At 40.2% G+C, this 20,472-nt stretch overlaps 1 protein-coding gene across 1 annotated transcript; it reads right to left on the bottom strand.

Annotated features, from left to right (window-relative positions):
* Nucleotides 1-402: 402 nt before the first annotated feature.
* Nucleotides 403-1,347, bottom strand: LOC111159643 (olfactory receptor 52B4-like). Its single transcript, XM_022522193.1, has one exon. The coding sequence runs from the start codon at nt 1,345-1,347 to the stop codon at nt 403-405; it is 945 nt and encodes a 314-aa protein (XP_022377901.1).
* Between the last annotated feature and the right edge of the window lie 19,125 nt (nt 1,348-20,472).

Below are 20,472 nucleotides of genomic sequence, written 5' to 3' on the forward strand. Positions count from 1 at the left end.
TACATAGGTGTCCAGGCATGTGATGAGAGGTCTCAGGGCTTGACATAGCTCAAGACAGAAAACCATTTATCTAAATGAGACTTAATATTATATTGTCTGTTCCCAAAATTGAATTGAATATTACAGAGTTATACATGATTACTACAGAGAAACCGGTCCCTTCCCCAAATAATGAGCTGTAACTATCTCAGTCAACCCACAGGCACTGTGGGTTGAGAATCAATCTAAGAACAGATTGATTAGGGGGGCAAGTCTGACAGTCTTAGGTAAGTTGCTCCACAGGCCCATAATTCAAGGAGCTATTTTGCTGGGGATTCATTTCTAGTTCTCTGGTTCACTGCTGAGAAAGCCCATCTCACAAAGGACCAGAGTTTCTGAGAAACCAGTCTCTGCCATCCCTAGTTATTTCTGCTTTGGAAACAATACATAAAGCACTTGGTCTCTTATCTGTTTTGTTCTGACCCCATAAATGATGGGATTCAGCATAGGTGGAGCAAGCATGCTGACATTGGCCAACAGGATATGGACATGTAGTGGGATGTGACGGCCAAAGCACTGAGTGAGAACAGAGAAGATCCCAGGCCAATAAAAAAGGACGATGACACAGACATGGGAACCACATGTGTTGAGAGCTTTGTGGCGAGCGTCTCGGGAAGGGATACGAAAGACAGCATGGAGAATCAGAGTATAGGAAACAAAAATGAGGACAATGTCTAGGATCACTGTTGACATTAAAACAAAAAATCCATACCAGATATTTACACGGATATCATCACAGGCATACTTGGCCAAGCCAATGTGTTCACAGAATGTATGTGGTAGGATGTTATTTCTGCAAAAAGTCAGCCTCTTCAGAAGAAATATCATGGGAAAAATTGTACAGTGTGCTCTCATGAAAACAGCCACACCAATTTTCCCTATCAGAGAGCGGGGGAGTATCATGGTGTATCTCAGTGGATAACATATTGCGATGTAGCGGTCAAATGCCATCATCAGCAAGATGCCTGACTCAGAAATAAAGGAGGAATGCTGGAAGTAGAGCTGGGCAATGCAGCTATTAAGAGAGATCTCTCTACTATTGCACCAGAAAATGGCCAATGCCTTGGGTTCTGTGGTTGTGGCAAAGACAATGTCAACTCCAGCCAGCATGCAGAGAAAAAGATACATAGGTTCATGGAGGCTGCTCTTGATGAGGATAATGAAGATGAGCAGACCATTTCCAAGGAGAACAAAGACATAGGAGATGAGGAAGGGGATGGCAATCCACATGTGCAGGTCTTCTCGGCCTGGAATGCCCAACAGGTAGAAGACTACATGGTTAACACCAGTATGATTGAAGCTAGCCATTTCTGAGTCAAGCCAATGTGGACTTTAATTTTGCCTAGCAGAGACAAAGAGAAATGCAGATTACATATAAATGTTTTTCTTGAGGTTTCTGATTAAATATATCTAATTAAATGCCTGTGTTTACTACTGTTTCCTCCTACTACCTGTTAAAACATCAGTTAAAATAACAAAAACATCAAATATAAAAAGCAGAAGAAGAGATAATAACAGAGAAGGGACAGTTTGAGAGCAGATAGAGGACTACTGACCAAGCACATGGGATAAAACTAATAGGCTTGAACTCTGGAAAACAGTATGGAGGTTCCTCAGAAAGTTGAAAATAGAGCTACCCTATGACCCAGCAATCCCACTACTGGGTATTTTCCCTAAAGATACAAATGTAGTGATCCAAAGGGGCATGCACACCCGAATGTTTATAGCAGCAATGTCCACAATAGCCAAACTATGGAAAGAACCTAGATGTCCATCAAAAGATGAATGGATAAAGAAGATGTGATGTGTGTGTGTATATATACACACACACACAAATGGAATACTATGCAGCCATCAAAAGAAATGAAATCTTGCCATTTGCAATGACGTGGATGGAACTAGAGGGTATTATGCTGAGAGAAATAAGTCAGAGAAAGACAATTATCATATGATCTCCCTGATATGAGGAAGTTGAGAGGTAGGGCAGGGGGTCGTGGGGTGTAGGGAGCGAAACAATGAAACAAGATGGGATCGGGAGGGAGAGAAACCATAAGAGACTCAATCTCATGAAACAAACTGAAGGTTGCTGGGAGTTGGGGAGAAGGGATAAGGTGGCTGAGTTATGGACACTGGGGAGGGTATGTGCTATGGTGAGTGCTGTGAAACGTGTAAGCCTGATGATTCATAGATCTGTACCCCTGGAGCAAATAATACACTATATGTTAATTTAAAAAAAACTAATGGGATTGAGTAGAAAACAAAAATCAAGTTAATTTTCACTTCAGAACCCAGATCATCTCAAAAATTAAAGGTATCAGGAAATTTTCTAAATAGAGATAAGGATGGGCTTTTTAAAGAAGATTATTGGTTGAAAATCTATATAAAAATCAGCTAGACTCCAGGATCCTCTTTCCCAAGCTGTCCATCTAGGTACCACATTCCTTCAGAATGCTGGAGGTTTATTCTCTGATGGAGTTAAGGCTGGAGACTCTTAGCATACTACCCCCACCCCAACCATGTCCAGAGGACAGGGTAAAATTAAAGGCTACATACTGAACCAAATGAAACCTCATGAACTTCTGTTTATTTACGCCTGGTAGTGTTAGCTTACATACCATATACCCAGATCTTCCAATTCATTTTAAGAATGAGGCTCCAAGGGGCGCCTGGGTGGCTCAGTGGGTTAAGCCGCTGCCTTCAGCTCAGGTCATGATCTCAGGGTCCTGGGATTGAGTCCCGCATCGGGCTCTCTGCTTGGCAGGGAGCCTGCTTCCCTCTCTCTCTCTCTCTCTGCCTGCCTCTCTGTCTACTTGTGATCTCTCTCTGTCAAATAAATAAATAAAAATCTTTAAAAAAAAAAAAAAAAAAAGAATGAGGCTCCAAAAAGTGAGTCGAGGTGCTATGTGTAGTATGAGATTTATTCAGGGAGACTTTCTGCCAAATGACTCAAAATCCAGAACTTTACACCCAAGTAAATAAAAAAATTTGTAAGAGTAAAAAAGTTCTTTAAGACTTTCAAAGATCTCAAAAGACTGACCTCCCATTAAGCCTTTCAAAGAAGTTACTGGGAGATAAATACCGAAGTGAGGGAATGAACCAAAAATGAAGAAACATGGGCTCCAACAAAGTTGCTAAAACAAAGTGCTACAATGCCAGAGAGGGCATAGGCTGTGAGGAAGTGAGGGACCTCCTCGAATAGTGATGAAGGTCAGTCACTGTCTTGAGGCCTGAAGTATCATGAGTCTGGACTGGATCAAGGGAGCAGAGATCCTAAAGGAAAGTCTCAAAGAGAAAAAAGGGAAAGATTGTTTTGAAATGTAATTTATATTTCTAGTGCAAAGTAAGCCACATAAAAGTTAAGCAAACAAAAAATAGGCAATTATTTACTCCTGGAAAGAAAATTTTTTTTTTCAAGAATAGAAATATAACCATATGTCACTGTATAATTCAGTTATAATCACAATAGTGTAAACATAAATACACATCTTAAAAATCATGGTATATCACTTAATAAAATCAGGAAAAGGGAGATTTGTGTGTATCTGAATGTGCATGTATGTATTTGGTTGGGAGGGGTTTACATGTGGGAAAGCTAAATGCCCATCTTCCTTATAAAAAGGCCAGTGTATGACATACAAAAGTGATCTTAAAATAAGAATCAAGAAATAACAATATAAATGTATTGTATATATGGAGGTAAGTAATAAAAGAAATAGAAGTGTTAAAGTGGTTTTTCTGAGGAGCAAGGATCAGTTGTGAGATGGGGCAGGGAAACTATTGTTTATGGTAAAGGCAGAGGATATTTGAGGTTTTAAACTGTATGTATAATACTCACAAAAAATTTTTAAAAATCTTAATAGAGTACCTAGGCTCTTCACCTAACAAATTTGTAACTCATACAAGTTCTTTTCTCTTCTCTCTCCCTCCCTCCCTCCCTCTTTCTCTGTCTCTCTCATTTAATTTCTGAATTAAAATACTCCCCTTCTTTGGGTACCAAATTACCCTCTGAGAGAACACAGATTGGCTCAAATGAACTAACTCCACTTTCCTGAGAGAAAAGTCTAGGGATTCTGGCATTTGAGGGGCATAGACAGTCTGATAGAGATTTTTCCTCCAATGGACAATTGCCTTCTGTACATTGCATGGTCAGATACTGTAATAATACTTTTCTAAGAAATGCCACAATCCTAGAAGAAATAGAAAAGTGGCAAGTGGCACCCAAAACAATGACAACCCCATAGACCTAATGACGAAAGAACAGAGCTGGAGATCAAACACAATCAGAAGCAGGGAAAGAGAAAGTCCTTCAGAAACTGAAGGGTATCTTTGAGAAAAGGAACAACCAAGGGGATTGGCTTTGTTTACAGTCATAGAGGAAAGCCGAGGGGTTAGAGAACATGGCCTTTGGAACAGCTGCCTAGAACAGCTGCTAGTCCAACTCCAAATTCTTTTTAGATATTTTCTTTATTTATTTGAGAGAGAGAACAAGAGAACATGAGGGGGAGAAGGTCAGAGGGAGAAGCAGACTCCCCATGGAGCTGGAAGCCCAATGTGGGACTCGTTCCCAGGACTCCAGGATCATGACCTGAGCTGAAGGCAATCACTTAACCAAACTGAGCCACCCAGGCATACCCAACTCCAAATTATTTTAAAAGACTGTCCCTCAGGTCTCCTTCCAAAAGAAGATTTCCTGAGCCTGCCCCAGACATTACCCTGCTTTGTACTGCTGAGTCCTTTCCCTGCCCCTCTCACCTGGAATTTCTTAGAATCTGCCAAGCATAGCAGGGCTTTGCCTACATGATCCAGATTTCTAAATATTAGAAAACATGTCTCATTAATCAGGAATGACTTTCTTCTCTATCCAGCATCTCTAACAACCTTTGACTTCCTTGATGGATGGGGCACGTCCTTTCATCAATGTACCTAAAGCATAGCATAGAAGGAAAGGCAAACAGGGCAGTAGGAGGGGAGGTAGGAGAGAAGAAAGACCAGGTAAGAGAGATTTAAGGTAAGTGACCAAAGCAAGACTTTCCTTTGAGCACTCATTTTCTGGAATCCAAATGACACTTTAAAAGTCCTTTGAGAACCTACCATCTATTTCTGCCCTATCTGTCCAAATGTTGGCCGTTGGTCTCCTCTACAGTCTGTTCACAAGACTCCAAACAAAGATCCTCACATTCCAACATTCAAAATCAGTTCCATTACCTTGGGCCTATAAGGCCTATTATCTAGCTCAACTCTCCCCTACTCCTAGAATCTCACCTCACATATGACAAAATCAGTCATCAGCTTCACACTAAGTCTTTCAAAGCATAAATGGAATCAGTAACTGGAGGAAATTTAGTGACTTACAGATTAGACTACAGAGTGATTATCTTTGTGAGACTTAGGAGGTCACTTTTATTCCAAGGCCCCAGTGCCCTTGGGTTCTGACTCCACCAACAAACCCACAGTCCCATGTGGGTCAAGTCATTATGCTTACTTCCTACCACTGTTTTCTCTTGATGCCTAGTCCTCTGGCACCTTCCCTGTTATTTGATCTCTATCCTCAAATTTTATGTGTGTATCTTTGTGGCTTTCCATACTCAGACACTCTCACTCCTAGTATTTCCTTCTAAGAAATCCCTGTACTTCTTTAAAAAAGCATTACATTCTGTGTAATCAACACTCTCCATTATTTAAAACCAATATCTATTTAATAGGCATCTTTTCCCATAAAATATTTCTTCATAATCAAGACAAAATCCAAAGTTCAATTTATCTAGCACTGTGATAAAATTTGTATTTTGGAGTCTTTAACTAAAGGAATGTGTATGACATGTAGGGCTGTTTGGAGCAACATGTGAATTATAATTGTTATAAAAGCACTATTTCCTTTGGCTGACTAGAACTGGAACAAGCCATTTGATTTTTAATGTAAAATACACCATCACCAGGATCAATAATTTATAGTCACTTTTCTGCATATTCCTGTCTTCCTTTGTTTTTGTCCTGATTATAAATGTTTGATTATAGGAGTAATACATAAGCAGTATAAAAGAGAAAGCATTGAGTAATTCAGATTGGCATACAATAGTAAATAACAATTATGTATATAATTCACTAGTAAAATCCATTCTAATACAGACAATACATATCATTGTGGAGGTCATTAGAAGGCTATCAACACATTTTTATTTGTTCATAAAATTAACTTTAAGGCAATTAAGTTGCTCTCATATACTGGGCTTCCCCACTCCCATGCCCTCTCTGTGTGTTGAATTTGATATTCCCATCTCTACTTGCAGGAGAGGAGCTTGGTGTAGAACTCATGTCGTGGGAAGTTCAGGGAGTCAAGATATGAAACTCATAGAAAGACAACCATCAGCATGTCTGCATTCACTCAATGTCTGACTCAAAACTGAGCACATAGTGAGTACGTGTAAATATAGTCACCTCCCACTCTGAGTTCAACTCTCTTATCTCTGCATTTTATTTCTGTAGTAGGAAAATCCCCTCTTTTTTGTTTCTGTACAACTCTCTAAGTTATGGTGAAACAACTGAAAAACATTCTTGTAAAAGGAGTGCCAATAGAGGCTTGTGAGGACCAGCCTGCTGAGGACAGCTACCAGCAGGTCATTCTATGGCCACACAACCGCTTTGAGAACACACACCCCTGAGGAAAGCTATCTTCCAGGAAGAGATGGAAGGACCAAAACTAGACAATGATAATACTACTGAAGTTTGGTGGCTAGCTGTTCATCAACACTCATTAAACATCAGTAGAGAAAAGGTGATGAATCTGAAGCAAAATAGAATCCTGAGGAGGACTAGTTTACAGACCATGGAACTCACTGGATACTTCTGGGGGGCAAGGAAGGGTTTTTCTACTGTGGGAAAACAGAAGGTAAGAGGCTCAGGAACTGGGATCTGGTGTACAGGTGAAGTTCTATATACTAGAGCTGTTGATTATCTAGCCCAGGGTTACTCTCAATAATTTCTAAAAATGCCTCATGAGGGGTGCCTGGGTGGCTCAGTGGGTTAAGCCTCTGCCTCCGGCTCAGGTCGTGATCTCAGAGTCCTGGGATTGAGCCCAGCATCAGGCTCTCTGCTCAGCAGGGAGCCTGCTTCCTCCTCTCTCTCTGCCTGCCTCTCTGCCTACTTGTGATCTCTCTCTGTCAAATAAATAAATAAAATCTTTAAAAAAATAAATAAATGAAATGAAATGCCTCATAAATCCTTCAGTAGCCTTGATCCAGGTGCTTCCACAATCCTAGGCAATTCACCTCTAGCTCCGGACTTTATGCTAGCAGTGTATGCAAGTGCTGTTCTTCCTCATAATCTTGCCAGGAGAGTCTGGTGTCAAGCTTTTGAACATTTATCAGTCTGACAGTTTGTCAAATGTGGTTGACACTCAGCAAGAATGGCTGCCAGTAATTCTTTCCTTGACTGCACACACAAGCCAATTTTCCCCATCATGAGATGCAGTCTATTACCCATTCCTTTGAATCTGGAAGGGACTTCTGACTTGCTTTGACTAATAGAATAACGTTACGTGAGTTTCAGGAAATATGACCCTTGCAAATTCCATTAGGCTTTCTTGGAGGCTAGTAGCCATTTAAAAAGCTTAGGATAGAGAGAGGGGAACCCTCTTACACTGCTGGAGGGAATGCAAGTTGGTGCAGCCACTTTGGAAAACAATGTGGAGATTCCTTAAGAAATTAAAAATAGAGTTACCCTATGACCCTACAATTGCACTACTGGGTGTTTACCCCAAAGATACAGATGCTGTGAAAAGAAGGGTGTACCCCAATGTTCATAGCAGCAATGGCCACAATTGCCAAACTGTGGAAAGAGCCAAGATGCCCTTCAACAGATGAATGGATAAAGAAGATATGGTTCATATATACAATGGAATATTATGCCTCCATCAGAAAGGATGAATGCCCAACTTTTGTACCAACGTGGACGGGACTGGAAGAGATTATGCTGAGTGAAATAAGTCAAGCAGAGAAAGTCAATTATCATATGGTTTTACTTATTTGTGGAGCATAAGGAATAACATGAAGGACATTAGGAGAAGGAAAGGAAAAGTTAATTGGGGGAAATCAGATGGGGAAATGAAACATGAGAGACCAGACTCAGAAACAGAGTTTTGGAAGGAGGAGGGGTGGAGGGACAGGTGAGCCTAGAGATGGGTATTAAGGAAGGCATGTATTGCATGGAGCACTGGGTGTGATGCATAAACAATGAATCTTGGAACACTGAAAAAATAAAATTAACTTAAAAATAAAATAAAAAACCACCCAGCTGAGCCTATCATCCCACAGAATAGTCAGAGATAATAAAGTAGTTCTTATTTTAAGCCAGTAATTTTACACCATAGCAATAGGTAACTGAAGCAAATTTTATGTCTTTAACTACTGTGATTATATGGCTCTTCTACCATTAGTCAGCTTATGGCAGAATTTTTGTCATTGCTAATCCACTGGGGATGGAAGCAGTTCAAACTTTTGGGACTGGTGAGCTAATAAAGCAAGTGAGTGGCCAAGGGGAAAAAAAAAAAGCTCAGGATAAATTGGTGCAGAAACTGTTGAAAAAGGTATGAATATTCCTCCAAAAATTAAAGATAGAAAGACCATACGATCTAGTAATTGAGCTACAGGGTATTCAAAGACAATGTTGGCTGTCTCTTAATTTTCAGTTTGATTGTGATGCATCAAGGCATAGCTTTGTTTTTATCTTCTTTGAGATCCACTAATCTTTCTGAATCTGCAAAGTTATGATTTTTAATCTAATTTGGAAAATTTCAGTAATTTTTTCAAAATTTTTTCTGTCTAATCTCGCTCTCATTTCATTTTAGACACCAACTACATGTTAGAACTTTTGGCATTGTTCCAGCAATACCTAAGGATCTCTTTTTTTTTTCTTGTTCTTTTATTCTCTCTTCATATTCTCATTCATATCAATAAATCTTATGGTTAATTACTAAAAGTGTAAGTATCATGGTCAAGGTTTAAGTGCATTTGTAGACTTGTTAGACTTGCATTTCCTCCATAGTGGTTGTACCAATTTTCATTGCCACCAGCAATTTATGTGTATTTCTTATGTCCCTACACTATACCGAGAACAGCTCAAGTTTAAGCTATAAAGCAATTAAAGTAAAACCCTTCACCAGGCTGGTGATGGGTATTAAGGAGGGCACATATTGCTTGGAGCACTGGGTATAAACAATGAATCTTGGAACACTACATCAAAAACTAATGAGGTACTGTACGGTGACTAACATAATAATAAAAAAAAAAAAGCAAAATCCTTGCCTTTATGCTTGTCAGCTGTTATGCTTTTATGCCCTGTGTTTTCACTCTACATGGTCTCATATTCATTTATCCTAAGCTCTTTGTTGTTTTTAAAAATGTATTGAGGTATCATTGATACATGACATTACATTAGTCTCAGGTGTACAACAGTGATTCAGCAAGTTTATATGTTATGCTATGCACTGAAAGTATAGCTATCATTTGTCACTATCCAGTGCTATTATAATACCATTGACTTTATTCCCCATGCTGAACCTTTTATTTATTTTTTATTTTTTAATTTTTATTTATTTATTATTTTTTTACTTTTATTTATTTCATTTTTATTTATTACTTATTTTATTACCTTTTATAGGTAATATTATAATTATGTTATTATAAATACCTTTTATAGGTACTTATTACATGTGACTTATTCATTCCATAACTGGAATAAATATAATGATAAATGAATATGAGACCATGTAGACCATTTATTACCTGTGACTTATTTGTTCCATAACTGGAAGCCTATACCTCCCACTTCCTTTTACTCATTCTGCCCATCCTGCTCCACTTTCCATACTTGCAATCACTAGTTCTCTGTATATACGGGCCTGTTTTTGTTTTTAGATTTCACATATAACTGAAAGCATATGGTATTTGTCTTTCTCTGACTTATCTCACTTAGCATAATACTGTCTAGGTTCATGCATTTGTCACAAATAGCAAGATCTCATTCTTTATTGCTAATATTCCATTGTGTATATGTGTGAGAGAGAGAGAGAGAAACTTTTGAAAACTTCAACATGATCGCTTTTGTGAAGAGCACAAACTTACAAGTTATCGGTACATATTAATCACAAGCATTTATATTGTTATATTGGAAATGTAGAATGAATTAATTCTGTATTTAGAATGAGTTAACATTCATTAAAATAGGTCTCTAGCAAGGCTAGGTTAGATGGAAAAGGCTTTCCTACCAGAGCATCTTGAGAGAAGCAAGAGAGAAGATGATCAGGAGGAAAAAAGGGAGACAGGAAATGGGTTGAGAGAGCCAGCCTATTTGGGAAGAAGGTGAGGCTGGTGGAGACTGGCTATGTCCCTGGAGCCCTAGTGGAAGTGTTCCCTCCACGGTTCCACAAAAGAGGATAAACAGCTCAACTCCAGACCCACAAGCTGAATTTTATTATGGAGCTCATGAGGTCTGCTCCTGGAGAGCCAGCCCAAGGCTGGTGAGTGAATTAGACATCTGGGGATGGGGAGGTTTCCAGATCACAGTAAGGACTGGGCTGGTGTTCTGTCCCCAAGAGACCAGAGGTGACAGGACTCTTGGAGGCTACTGGTACACGTGGACAAAGTGCTAAAGAACAGAGGGGCAAATCTGATTGGTTCTAGCAGACTCAGAAAGTAAGGTCTGGGAGGGGAGCTGAGGATATCTGGGCAGGATGGAAGTTCCTAACAAGTGGCAAATCAGGAGAAGCTATCCTATCAGTGGCAGGTGCCCTAATAATTGTAGATTAGAGATGAGAAAACAGAAAATGCATTTACTTAGACTACAGACACCTCCTAGAAAACCATGCAAGGAGCCCTGAAAATGGCAGCGAGCTGGCCACCTGCCCCAAGCCAATGTTGGAGGTGACTTTGGGAAAGGAGCCAGAGCATCTCTGCAGGTGTGAGAACTAGGATCCAATTTTCCTTCCCAGAAAGAAAAAAAGGCAGTAAGAGAGGGAACTGGAGTGTAACCAATGCTAACATTATTAGCAAGCGTAAGATTTATCTTGGCCCCTGAGCTAGATATTTTAAGATACCCCTTCATCTAATATCTTCAGAAACCCTGTGAAGAAGATACTTTATTATTGGCTTCATTTCTTCTTCATTCTGGAGAAAACAGGATGAGATATGGTGCCCTTCTCAGGAGGTGCTCTCTGACCCACACCTGGAACATTTTACTGATCCCATCTGTGTACATACCCACCACTCTCTCAATCCATAAGCCCAGTTAGGATGGATGCCTGAAATATAGCCCACGCTCCAAACAAGCTTCCTGAATGATTAAGCTAATGAATGAAGGAAAGTCTGCTGGGAAGCAAATGGTAAAATTACATGTTAGTTTCTAGCAGAAGAATCTTCCAGATATCAATATTCCACACCCTCCCCCAGAAATAATGCCTTTCTTTTTCCACTTCCATTTTTTTTTAAGATTTATTCATTCATCTTAGAGAGAGACCCACATGGAGGGGGAGGAACAGAGGGAGAGAATCAAGCAGACCCCCTGTAGAGCATGGAGCCCAACTCAGGCTGATCTCACAGCCCTAAGACCATGACATGAGGTGAAACCAAGAGTCAGACACTTAACCAACTGTGCCCCTCAGTCATTTCAAAGCTTAGCTCCCCAAGGTGAGAACACTGAGCAACTATTACCTCTTAAAGTTCTCTGATTGTCTTGACAAGTGAGCAAACTGAATAAGGTGAAGCCAGAAATTTTGAAGACAGTAATTATGAACAATTTATGTAAACACATCTGAGCTGCATACTTAAGCAGCAAGTAGAATTGAGCCTTGATTTGTAAATATACAGTCATAATGCCAGCAACAAAGTCTTAAAAGAATGCTTGACTAAGTAAATTATCATAAACCCAGAAATAAAATATTATATGGGCATAGTAATTGATCATATAAATTCATAGATATTAGAAAACAATGTCAACAATGTACTTCCAGAAAATATGTACCACATGATAATTTCCAGGTAGATACAGGAGTAGATGAAGCTATAGATACGGATGGAGATAAAATACAGACACAGACTTAGATACAGATGTACGTGCACATATGTAAGTATGTAGATACGTAGCCATAGAAAATAAAAAAAATTTTTAAGATTTTATTCATTTATTTGACAGAGATCACAAGTAGGCAGAGAGGCAGGCAGAGAGAGAGGAGGAAGCATGCTCCCTGCTGAGCAGTGAGCCCGATGCGGGGCTCGATCCCAGGACCTCGGGATCATGACCTGAGCCGAAGGCAGAGGCCTTAACACACTGAGCCACCCAGGTGCCCCAAAAATAAAATTTTAATAAAATTGCTTGGGGCTGTAAGTTTATGGGTTTATGGGTTCCATGTCATGTTTGTCTTTTTCATAATTTCTAATGTTCTCTACAAAGAACATAGATTTTTGAACAAAGTGTTGAAAAAATAAATATGGACAGCATGCTATCTTCCTCCAAGAGAAGATCAACTGAAGAGCACACTGGGAAGGAGCTGTTGTTGGAGAGAGTGTCAGAAAGGAGAAGAGATGAGAAGTGGGTGTGGAAGGAGGAATAGGAATTTTCCACAAGCCGATGGCAGTTATCCCCAGGCAGAGCAGGGACATGGAGAATGTGGCATGATCTGGAAATGGTGAGGCTTTAATGGCCTGGTGTCCAATGGAGGTGACATGGGCAGTGTTGCAGTAAAGGACGTCAGGAGTCAGCTCACAAAAGGCCTTGAATGCCCCAATGAGGAGGGGATCACTAAATTACATGGCCTTCTACAGGGATTAAAAAAAAAAAAAACCCTTCCTCAGTACCCCCCAGCACACATCAGCCCTCAAAAACCACAGGAGAGATCAGTCTCCATTCCCTCAATCTCCTCCAGGGTTGTTCTGCCAACTATAAAACATGTAACTCATTTACATCCTCATATTACAGACATGCATGTTGACAGGATATAAATAAAAGGAATAATGCTACTTTAAAAAATAGGAATAATTAAATGTAGGAATCCCTGATTCTAAGAATGTCATTAGTTAGAATGAAGGACATTAAGGAGTAGAGGTTTGCATATGATTGTCTAGAGACATCACAAGAAGTCTCAAAGCTTGAGAGACTCACTGAGGAAGAGCTAAACAAAATCCCAGGCCAGAGCACTGCTTTTACTTCATCTATTTCTAATGATCATGCTAGAGTTGTTAAGGATATAGGACTTCTGAAAATCAATGCATCCTGTCCCAGGGTCTTTGCAGGAGCAGGCTTGCTCAGTCCAAGGAGAGTACTGTGCTCAGGTTCTTTTGAGGACAAAGGAGTGAAGTCCTGAAACCTCCTTTTCATGTGTATGTGTGGTGAGAGCACCTGAAATCTACACTTTTAGCAAATTTCCAGTGTTCATTACAACCTTACTAACTACAGACATGTTGTATATTACATCTCCAAACTCATTCTCCCCCCATAACTGCAACTTTGTACCTTTTGGCCAGCATCTCTTTAATTACCCCACTTCCCAAGCCCCAGTAACCACAGGTTCTATTCTCTGCTTCTGTGTACTCAGCTTTTTTTTACATTACACACATAAGTGAGGTCATAGGGTTGTTTTTTTTTTTTCCTTGTGTTTGGTTTATTTCACTTAGCATAACGTCCTCTAGAGTCATCCATGGCAAATAGCAGGATCTCCTTTTAAGGCTGAATAATAGATATATTTATATATATATATATACACACACACACATACACATATGCACAAATGTGTATATACACATATATGTATATACATACATACACACACATATATACAAATACATATACATACACATATATAAATCATAATTTATCATTCACCCATTGCCACACACTTAGTCTCAAGATATGGAAACAAGCTACAATTATAAATAATGCTACAATCATGGGAATGCATATGCCTTTGATATCTTGTTTTTATTTCCTTTGGGTATATACCCATGTGGTATATTTACTAACACTACTAATAAACTAGATACTATATTGACAAAGGAATTTTTCATTTTAAAGAGAAAGTGCATGAAATTCTCATTGTAGGCCATTTAGAAAATATTTAAATGGCATGAATAAGTTCCTTTTATGACCCTTATGTTTATTATATAATTCCATCTTAACGCCTCAATTTTTTACATTTTGAAATCAAACTATGCAAAATCTTATGTCCTATTTTCATGTATATGTCTAACAAGTATTTTATTATATTTAAAACACATTTTAACCATTTTTAATAAAGATTTTTATTTATTTATTTGACAGAGAGACACAGCAAGAGAGGGAACACAAGCAGGGGGAGTGGGAGGGGGAGAAGCAGGCTTCCCGCCAAGTAAGGAGCCCGATGCGGGGCTTGATCCCAGGACCCTGGGATCATGACCTGAGCCAAAGGCAGACGCTTAACGACTGAGCCACCCAGGTACCCCAACCATTTTTATTAACTACAAATTATAACAATTTAGGAGTTTATCATAATGTAAATAATCACTCCATATTTGACAATAGTATGTTTAACATATTGCAGCTTTCCAAAGGAGGAATATTCTTTCGAAGTATTTCCTCATTTTATGTCTTTTAATTTTAGTTATATAGGAGGACCTAAATTTTATGTCAAATCACCAGGCTTTTCCTCTGGGTGTTTCCCTTTTAACTTCAGAAGTTGTTCTGATTTAAAGTAGGTCCATTGAGGGGGAGACAAGATGGCAGGGAAGTAGGAGGAGGCGCCATTTCAACCTGTACCCTAGAGTGAGCTGATTACCTACCAAAGAAGTCCGATCACCCATGAAATCAGCCTGAGATCAAAATTATACACGTCTGGATCTCTATAGGGGCAGAAGACGCCAGTGGGCAGGTAAAGCCAAGTGGGAACGTCGGACTGATATCAGAAGATAAACAAAAGGGGGAGGGACCCACCAGAGGCAACTGATTGGAAAGTAATACTCATAATACAAGAGTGCCCTGCATCTGGGGACCAGCATTAACTTGGAGACTGGTTGAAAGCACTCAAAAAGAGCAAAGGATTGCGGGGGGGAAATTGTGGGAATCGGGGCGGCTAGGGACAGGGGCTTAAGTCCCGGACCCAGGACAGCCTCCCCTGGCACTGAGCCAGAGAGAGTGCGGCAGAGAAACCAGGTCTTGGTCCCTGAGCCGCCACCGTGCCTGAGAACGCGTGGGGTCCAGCTCCTGTGAGGGGCTGGGAGCCTCGCCAGATGGCAGAACGCTGAGCCGTGCTAACAGAGCCTGAGACGCGCGCGCCCCTCACCCTCCCCTGAGAGAGGTGCGCGAAGGCCCAGCCCTTAGACCCACGCCATTCTACCAGAGCCTGAGGCGCACACGAACCCCAAACCCTCCCCTGAGAGAGGTACGCGAAGGCCCAGACTGGTGCTCTTGAACTTGCGCCCTGCTATCAGAGCCTGAGACGTGCAAGTGACCCACATCCTCCCCTGAGAGAGGTGTGCGCAAGCCCGACGCTCTTAGACTAGAAAGACCAGGCACTCCCAGCCCAGGCCAGCAGCAAAATCTGAGTGTGCAATCGCTGCTTGGAAACTCTCTGGCAGTCTGGAGCTGCCCAGACAGCCGCCACCGCCATGGTTTTGGGTACAAGCAGAAGATCCTGCATCCCCAGGGACTGTGACTCAGAACCTGTTCTGCCAGGGGCCAAGGGGGAATTTATATGGCCTCTGCAGCACCCACGGGGGACCAGATTAAGGCTTCTCTCTGAGAGGGAGGTCAGGGTGCAGTTTGCTTTCCTCTAAACCTACAAAAACCATCAAAAGTTAAGGCGAGAGGGAAAAAAAGTGAACAAACATAAAAACCTCCAGAGAACAGAAGTCTGAAAAATCTGGTTTCCTCAGAGCCCACCCCCTTGAGGGGGGCGGGAGGACTTAACTCAGGGAACATTGACTGAAAACCCACGTGGCAGGCCCCTCAACCAGACAACCAACCAGGAAAGAAAAAAAAAAAAGACTACAAGAGAACAACCACCACTACTTCATAGGACAACTTTTATTTTTAACTCGTTCCCACTATTCTGGTTCATTTTTTTTTATATAGATAATTTTTTTAAGATTTTATTTATTTGACAGAGAGAGATCACAAGTAGGCAGAGAGGCAGGCAGAGAGAGAGGAATGGAAGCAGGCTCCCCGCTGAGCAGAGATCCCGATGCGGGACTCGATCCCAGGACCCCGAGATCATGACCTGAGCCGAAGGCAGCGGCTTAACCCACTGAGCCACCCAGGCACCCTATATAGATAATTTTTTTAACCTATTTACCATCACAGTGAGATGTCCAGTACATCAAATTCCATAATAACCTTCTAACCTGAACTTTTTGATACATACACCTGTGTTTCTCTCTTGCATTTCTAATTTTTTTTAAATTTTAGTTTAGTTTAGTCTAGTTTATTCCCTTTTTTTATTTTTATTTTCTAATATTCATATAGAGTTAAACTTCAAGGTAATCCCCTTTCCCCCAATCAATGCTACCCCTATAGGTAAACCAATTTTTAATCCCCCTTTATCTTAGGAAAGTTGAGTCCTTTAACAAAGATATCAAGATACATCCGAGAAGAATCAAAACAACCTTCCTCGCCCACACTGAGAATTTATAACCACTCTCCCATCTTTTTCTTCTGCCAGTGTTTCTGTGTTTTTGTGTTTGTCCTGATAGTATATAAATCTTACACTTGGGTTTTTTTTTTTTTTTTGACAAGGTTCTTCCTTTATTTGCATATATATTTTTTTTCTCTTGTCATATACTTTTATTAGTCTCTTTGTTTGTCTGTTTTTGTTTGTATACTTCATAAATCTTACCTTGGGGCCCATTTGTGCTGAACCTTCTCTTTTATCTTCCCTTTTTTTCCTGTCTCTCTCTCTTTTTTCTTTTTCTTTTCTTTTTTCTCTCATTTGGGTGGGGAATCCTGATTTCTCAGAAGCATTCCAGGGTGCACCTTGACTGCACCATGGTCGATACATCCAGCTACATCCGTTCAATCATCTCTCACCAAAATGACTAGGAGGAGGAATGCCCAACAGAAGAAAAATACAGAGGATGGGCCTTCTGCAACAGAGCTAACGGCTATCAACATAGACAATATGTCAGAAAGAGAATTCAGGCTAACAATTATCTAGGCAATAGCTAGGTTGGAGAAAGTCATGGATGACCAAATGGAATTGATTAGGGCAGAACTGAAAGCGACCAGGGATGATGTTCATAATGTTAGGGCAGAACTGAAAGCCACCATGGATGAGGTTCACAATGCTCTCAATGAGTTCCAATCTAATCTAAATTCTCTAAAAGCTAGGGTAACTGAGACAGAAGATAGAATTAGTGATCTGGAGGACAAACAGATAGAGAGAAAGGATCAGGAGGAAGCCTGGAACAAATAGCTTAGAAGCCACGAAAACAGAATCAGGGAAATAATTGATGCCATGAGACGTTCCAACATCAGAATTATTGGAATCCCTGAAGGGAAGGTGAAAGAAAGAAGTCTAGAAGATATAGTAGAACACGTTCTTCATGAAAATTTTCCCAATTTCGCAAATGGAACCAGCATTCATGTACTAGAGGCCAAACGGTCTCCCCAAGATTATAGATTCCAAAAAAACAGCAAGGCACCTGATAGTCAAATTGAGGAATCACAATTGTAGATACAATCTCTTGAAAGCCGCTAGGACAAAGAGGCTCCCCAATGTTTATAGCAGCAATGGCCACGGTCACCAACCTGTGGAAAGAACCAAGATGCCCTTCAACGGACGAATGGATAAGGAAGATGTGGTCCATATACACTATGAAGTATTATGCCTCCATCAGAAAGGATGAATACCCAACTTTTGTAGCAACATGGATGGGACTGGAAGAGATTATGCTGAGTGAAATAAGTCGAGCAGAGAGAGTCAATTATCATATGGTTTCACTTATTTGTGGAGCATAACAAATAGCACGGAGGACAATGGGAGATGGAGAGAAGGGAGTTGAGGGAAATTGGAAGGGGGGGTGAACCATGAGAGACTATGGACTCTGAAAAACAATCTGAGGGTTTTGAAGGGGTGGGGGGTGGGAGGTTGGGGGAACCAGGTGGTGGGTATTAGAGAGGACACGGATTGCATGGAGCACTGGGTGTGGTGCAAAAACAATGAATACTGTTACGCTGAAAAGAAATAAGTTTTTTTAAAAATGGAAAAAAAATGAAGTATGTCCATTATTTATCATTTTTATCCCACTTATTTAGATTTAAATTTTTATTATTCAGCACTTTAACAATATTTTTCTTTAAAGTATAATTATTATTCGTAAAACCATTAATATTTAGAAAACATTTTGTCATTTAATGATATCTTCATGTATAATATATCATGATTTGTAGGTCATATTTTTACTTACTATTACATAACAAGTATTTCCTTTGGCACAAAATATACTTCATATGTACATTATACTTATTGCTAATATTTTCAAGTAAACAATATACTCCTAAATCTGTATTTTCAAATGATTTCCAATAGCAATAAAGTTGTCATAAATTACGCATAGAGGAGTTAAGATGACAGAGGAGTAGAGATATCCTAAGTTTGTCTCATCCCTGGAATACAACTAGATATTCTGAACACCTAAGAAATCAATTGGAGGGCTAAGAAAAATGTTGCAAGTCTTCAAGTAGAAAAGCGGCCACTGTTTGGAAGGTAAGAGGTGTGGAGGCTTAAATCCAGAGTGATATAGTTGATGATACGGAAGAGGGGTGGGAAGCCTGCTTAAGGAAGCTACTGCAAAGTATTATAAAGAAGTAGAGTACAAAATGGGAACTTTTAGAAGTCTTCTACAGTGAGGGGATGTGCCTGGCTTAAAGGTGCTCAGGTGAAGTGGAGAAGAATCCCAGGTGTGACAGCATGGCCTGAGGATCCCCAGGGTCACAAGAAGAACAGGCAGTGGTGTCTGAGTGCAGCAGAGTTCCCAGGCATAGAAGCAAGACAGCCAGCTGAGAACAGTGGGTCTAGGTACCAGCTTTCTGCTCTGTGTTGCTATAAACTAGGAACTGCTGCATAGTCACATGACCACTTTCCTAGGAGGGGTCTAGAAAAAAGCAGAGTTGTGCCTAGTCCCTGAAATTTGGAGTTTTAAAACTCAGTCTCATGCCTGAAATAAAAATGCTTGGTCACAGGCCTGAACAGAGTTCCGACAGAAACCATGGCAACAAGAGTGATTGGCTGCTTTTCTCTGAAGCTTACTGAGGAGTGAAGGGGTGAGAATTTTCAGCTCCAGGCTAGAGAGCAGAGCAGCCCTATTCATTCCACCCATCAGTGTTGAGAACCTTCAGGGAGCAAAACAGCACCACCTGGTGGAGTCCATAACTCCTTACACCAAGCCCTCCCCCAGTGCACTGGAGGTGCATTTCCACTAGGGCAAGTACACCTAACAATCAGCATCAGCACAACAGGCCCCTCCCCCAAAAGACCAGTGCAAACAACTCGCTCTCACCAAATTTACTGATCATAGAGGCCTGCAAAGCTTCAGCTCTTGGGGAAAACAGTATATGGCATTCTTTGTATTTTTATTTTTTAGTCTTTTAATATGTGTTTTTAATTTTATTCTTTAATTCCTATTTTTATATATACTTTTTTTGGTTTTGGTTTTTCTTTTCTTTTCTGGAAAAAATGAGACATAAATTCACCCCCAAAAGAATGGAAGTACTCATTGCTAAGGATTTAATCAATACAGATATAATTAAGATATCTGAACTAGAATTTTAAAACAACTATTACAAAGATACTAGCTGGGCTTGGGTGGGGGGAAAGCATAGAACACACTAGACAATCTCCTACTGTATAGAGAGAAGAACTAAAATCTAGTCAGACTGAAATTTAAAATGCTGTTACAGAGATGTAGTCCCAGGTGCTGGCCATAAAAACAAGGATGAATGAAACAGAAGAGTGAATCAGTGTTATAAAAAATAAAATAGAAAATAAGGAAGCTGAAATGAGGGAAAGGAAACTGAGATCACAAAGGGAAAGTCAAGGAACTCAACAACTCCATAAATCAAAATAATACCCTTATTATAGCAGTCCCAGAAGATGAGGAGCAGGAAAAAGGGGGCAGAAGGTTTATTTGAACAAATTATAGTTGAGAACTTCCTTAATCTGGAGAAGGTAGCAGGCATTCAGGTATAAGAGGCACAGAGAACCCACTTCAAAAATCAACAAAAATAGATCGACACCTCAACATATTATCCTGAAGCTTGTAAATTACAAAGATAAGGAGAAAAATCATGAAAACAACTCAGGACAAGAGGTCCTTAACATACAATGGTAGATATATGAGGCTGTCAGCAGACCTGTCCACAGAGACCTGGAAGGCAAGAAAGGACAGCCTGTGCTAAATGGGAAAAATATACAGTCAA

This window comes from Enhydra lutris, unplaced genomic scaffold, assembly GCF_002288905.1.
Source record: "Enhydra lutris kenyoni isolate GAN:26980312 unplaced genomic scaffold, ASM228890v2 scaffoldscaffold68, whole genome shotgun sequence".
Classification (NCBI taxonomy): domain Eukaryota; kingdom Metazoa; phylum Chordata; class Mammalia; order Carnivora; family Mustelidae; genus Enhydra; species Enhydra lutris.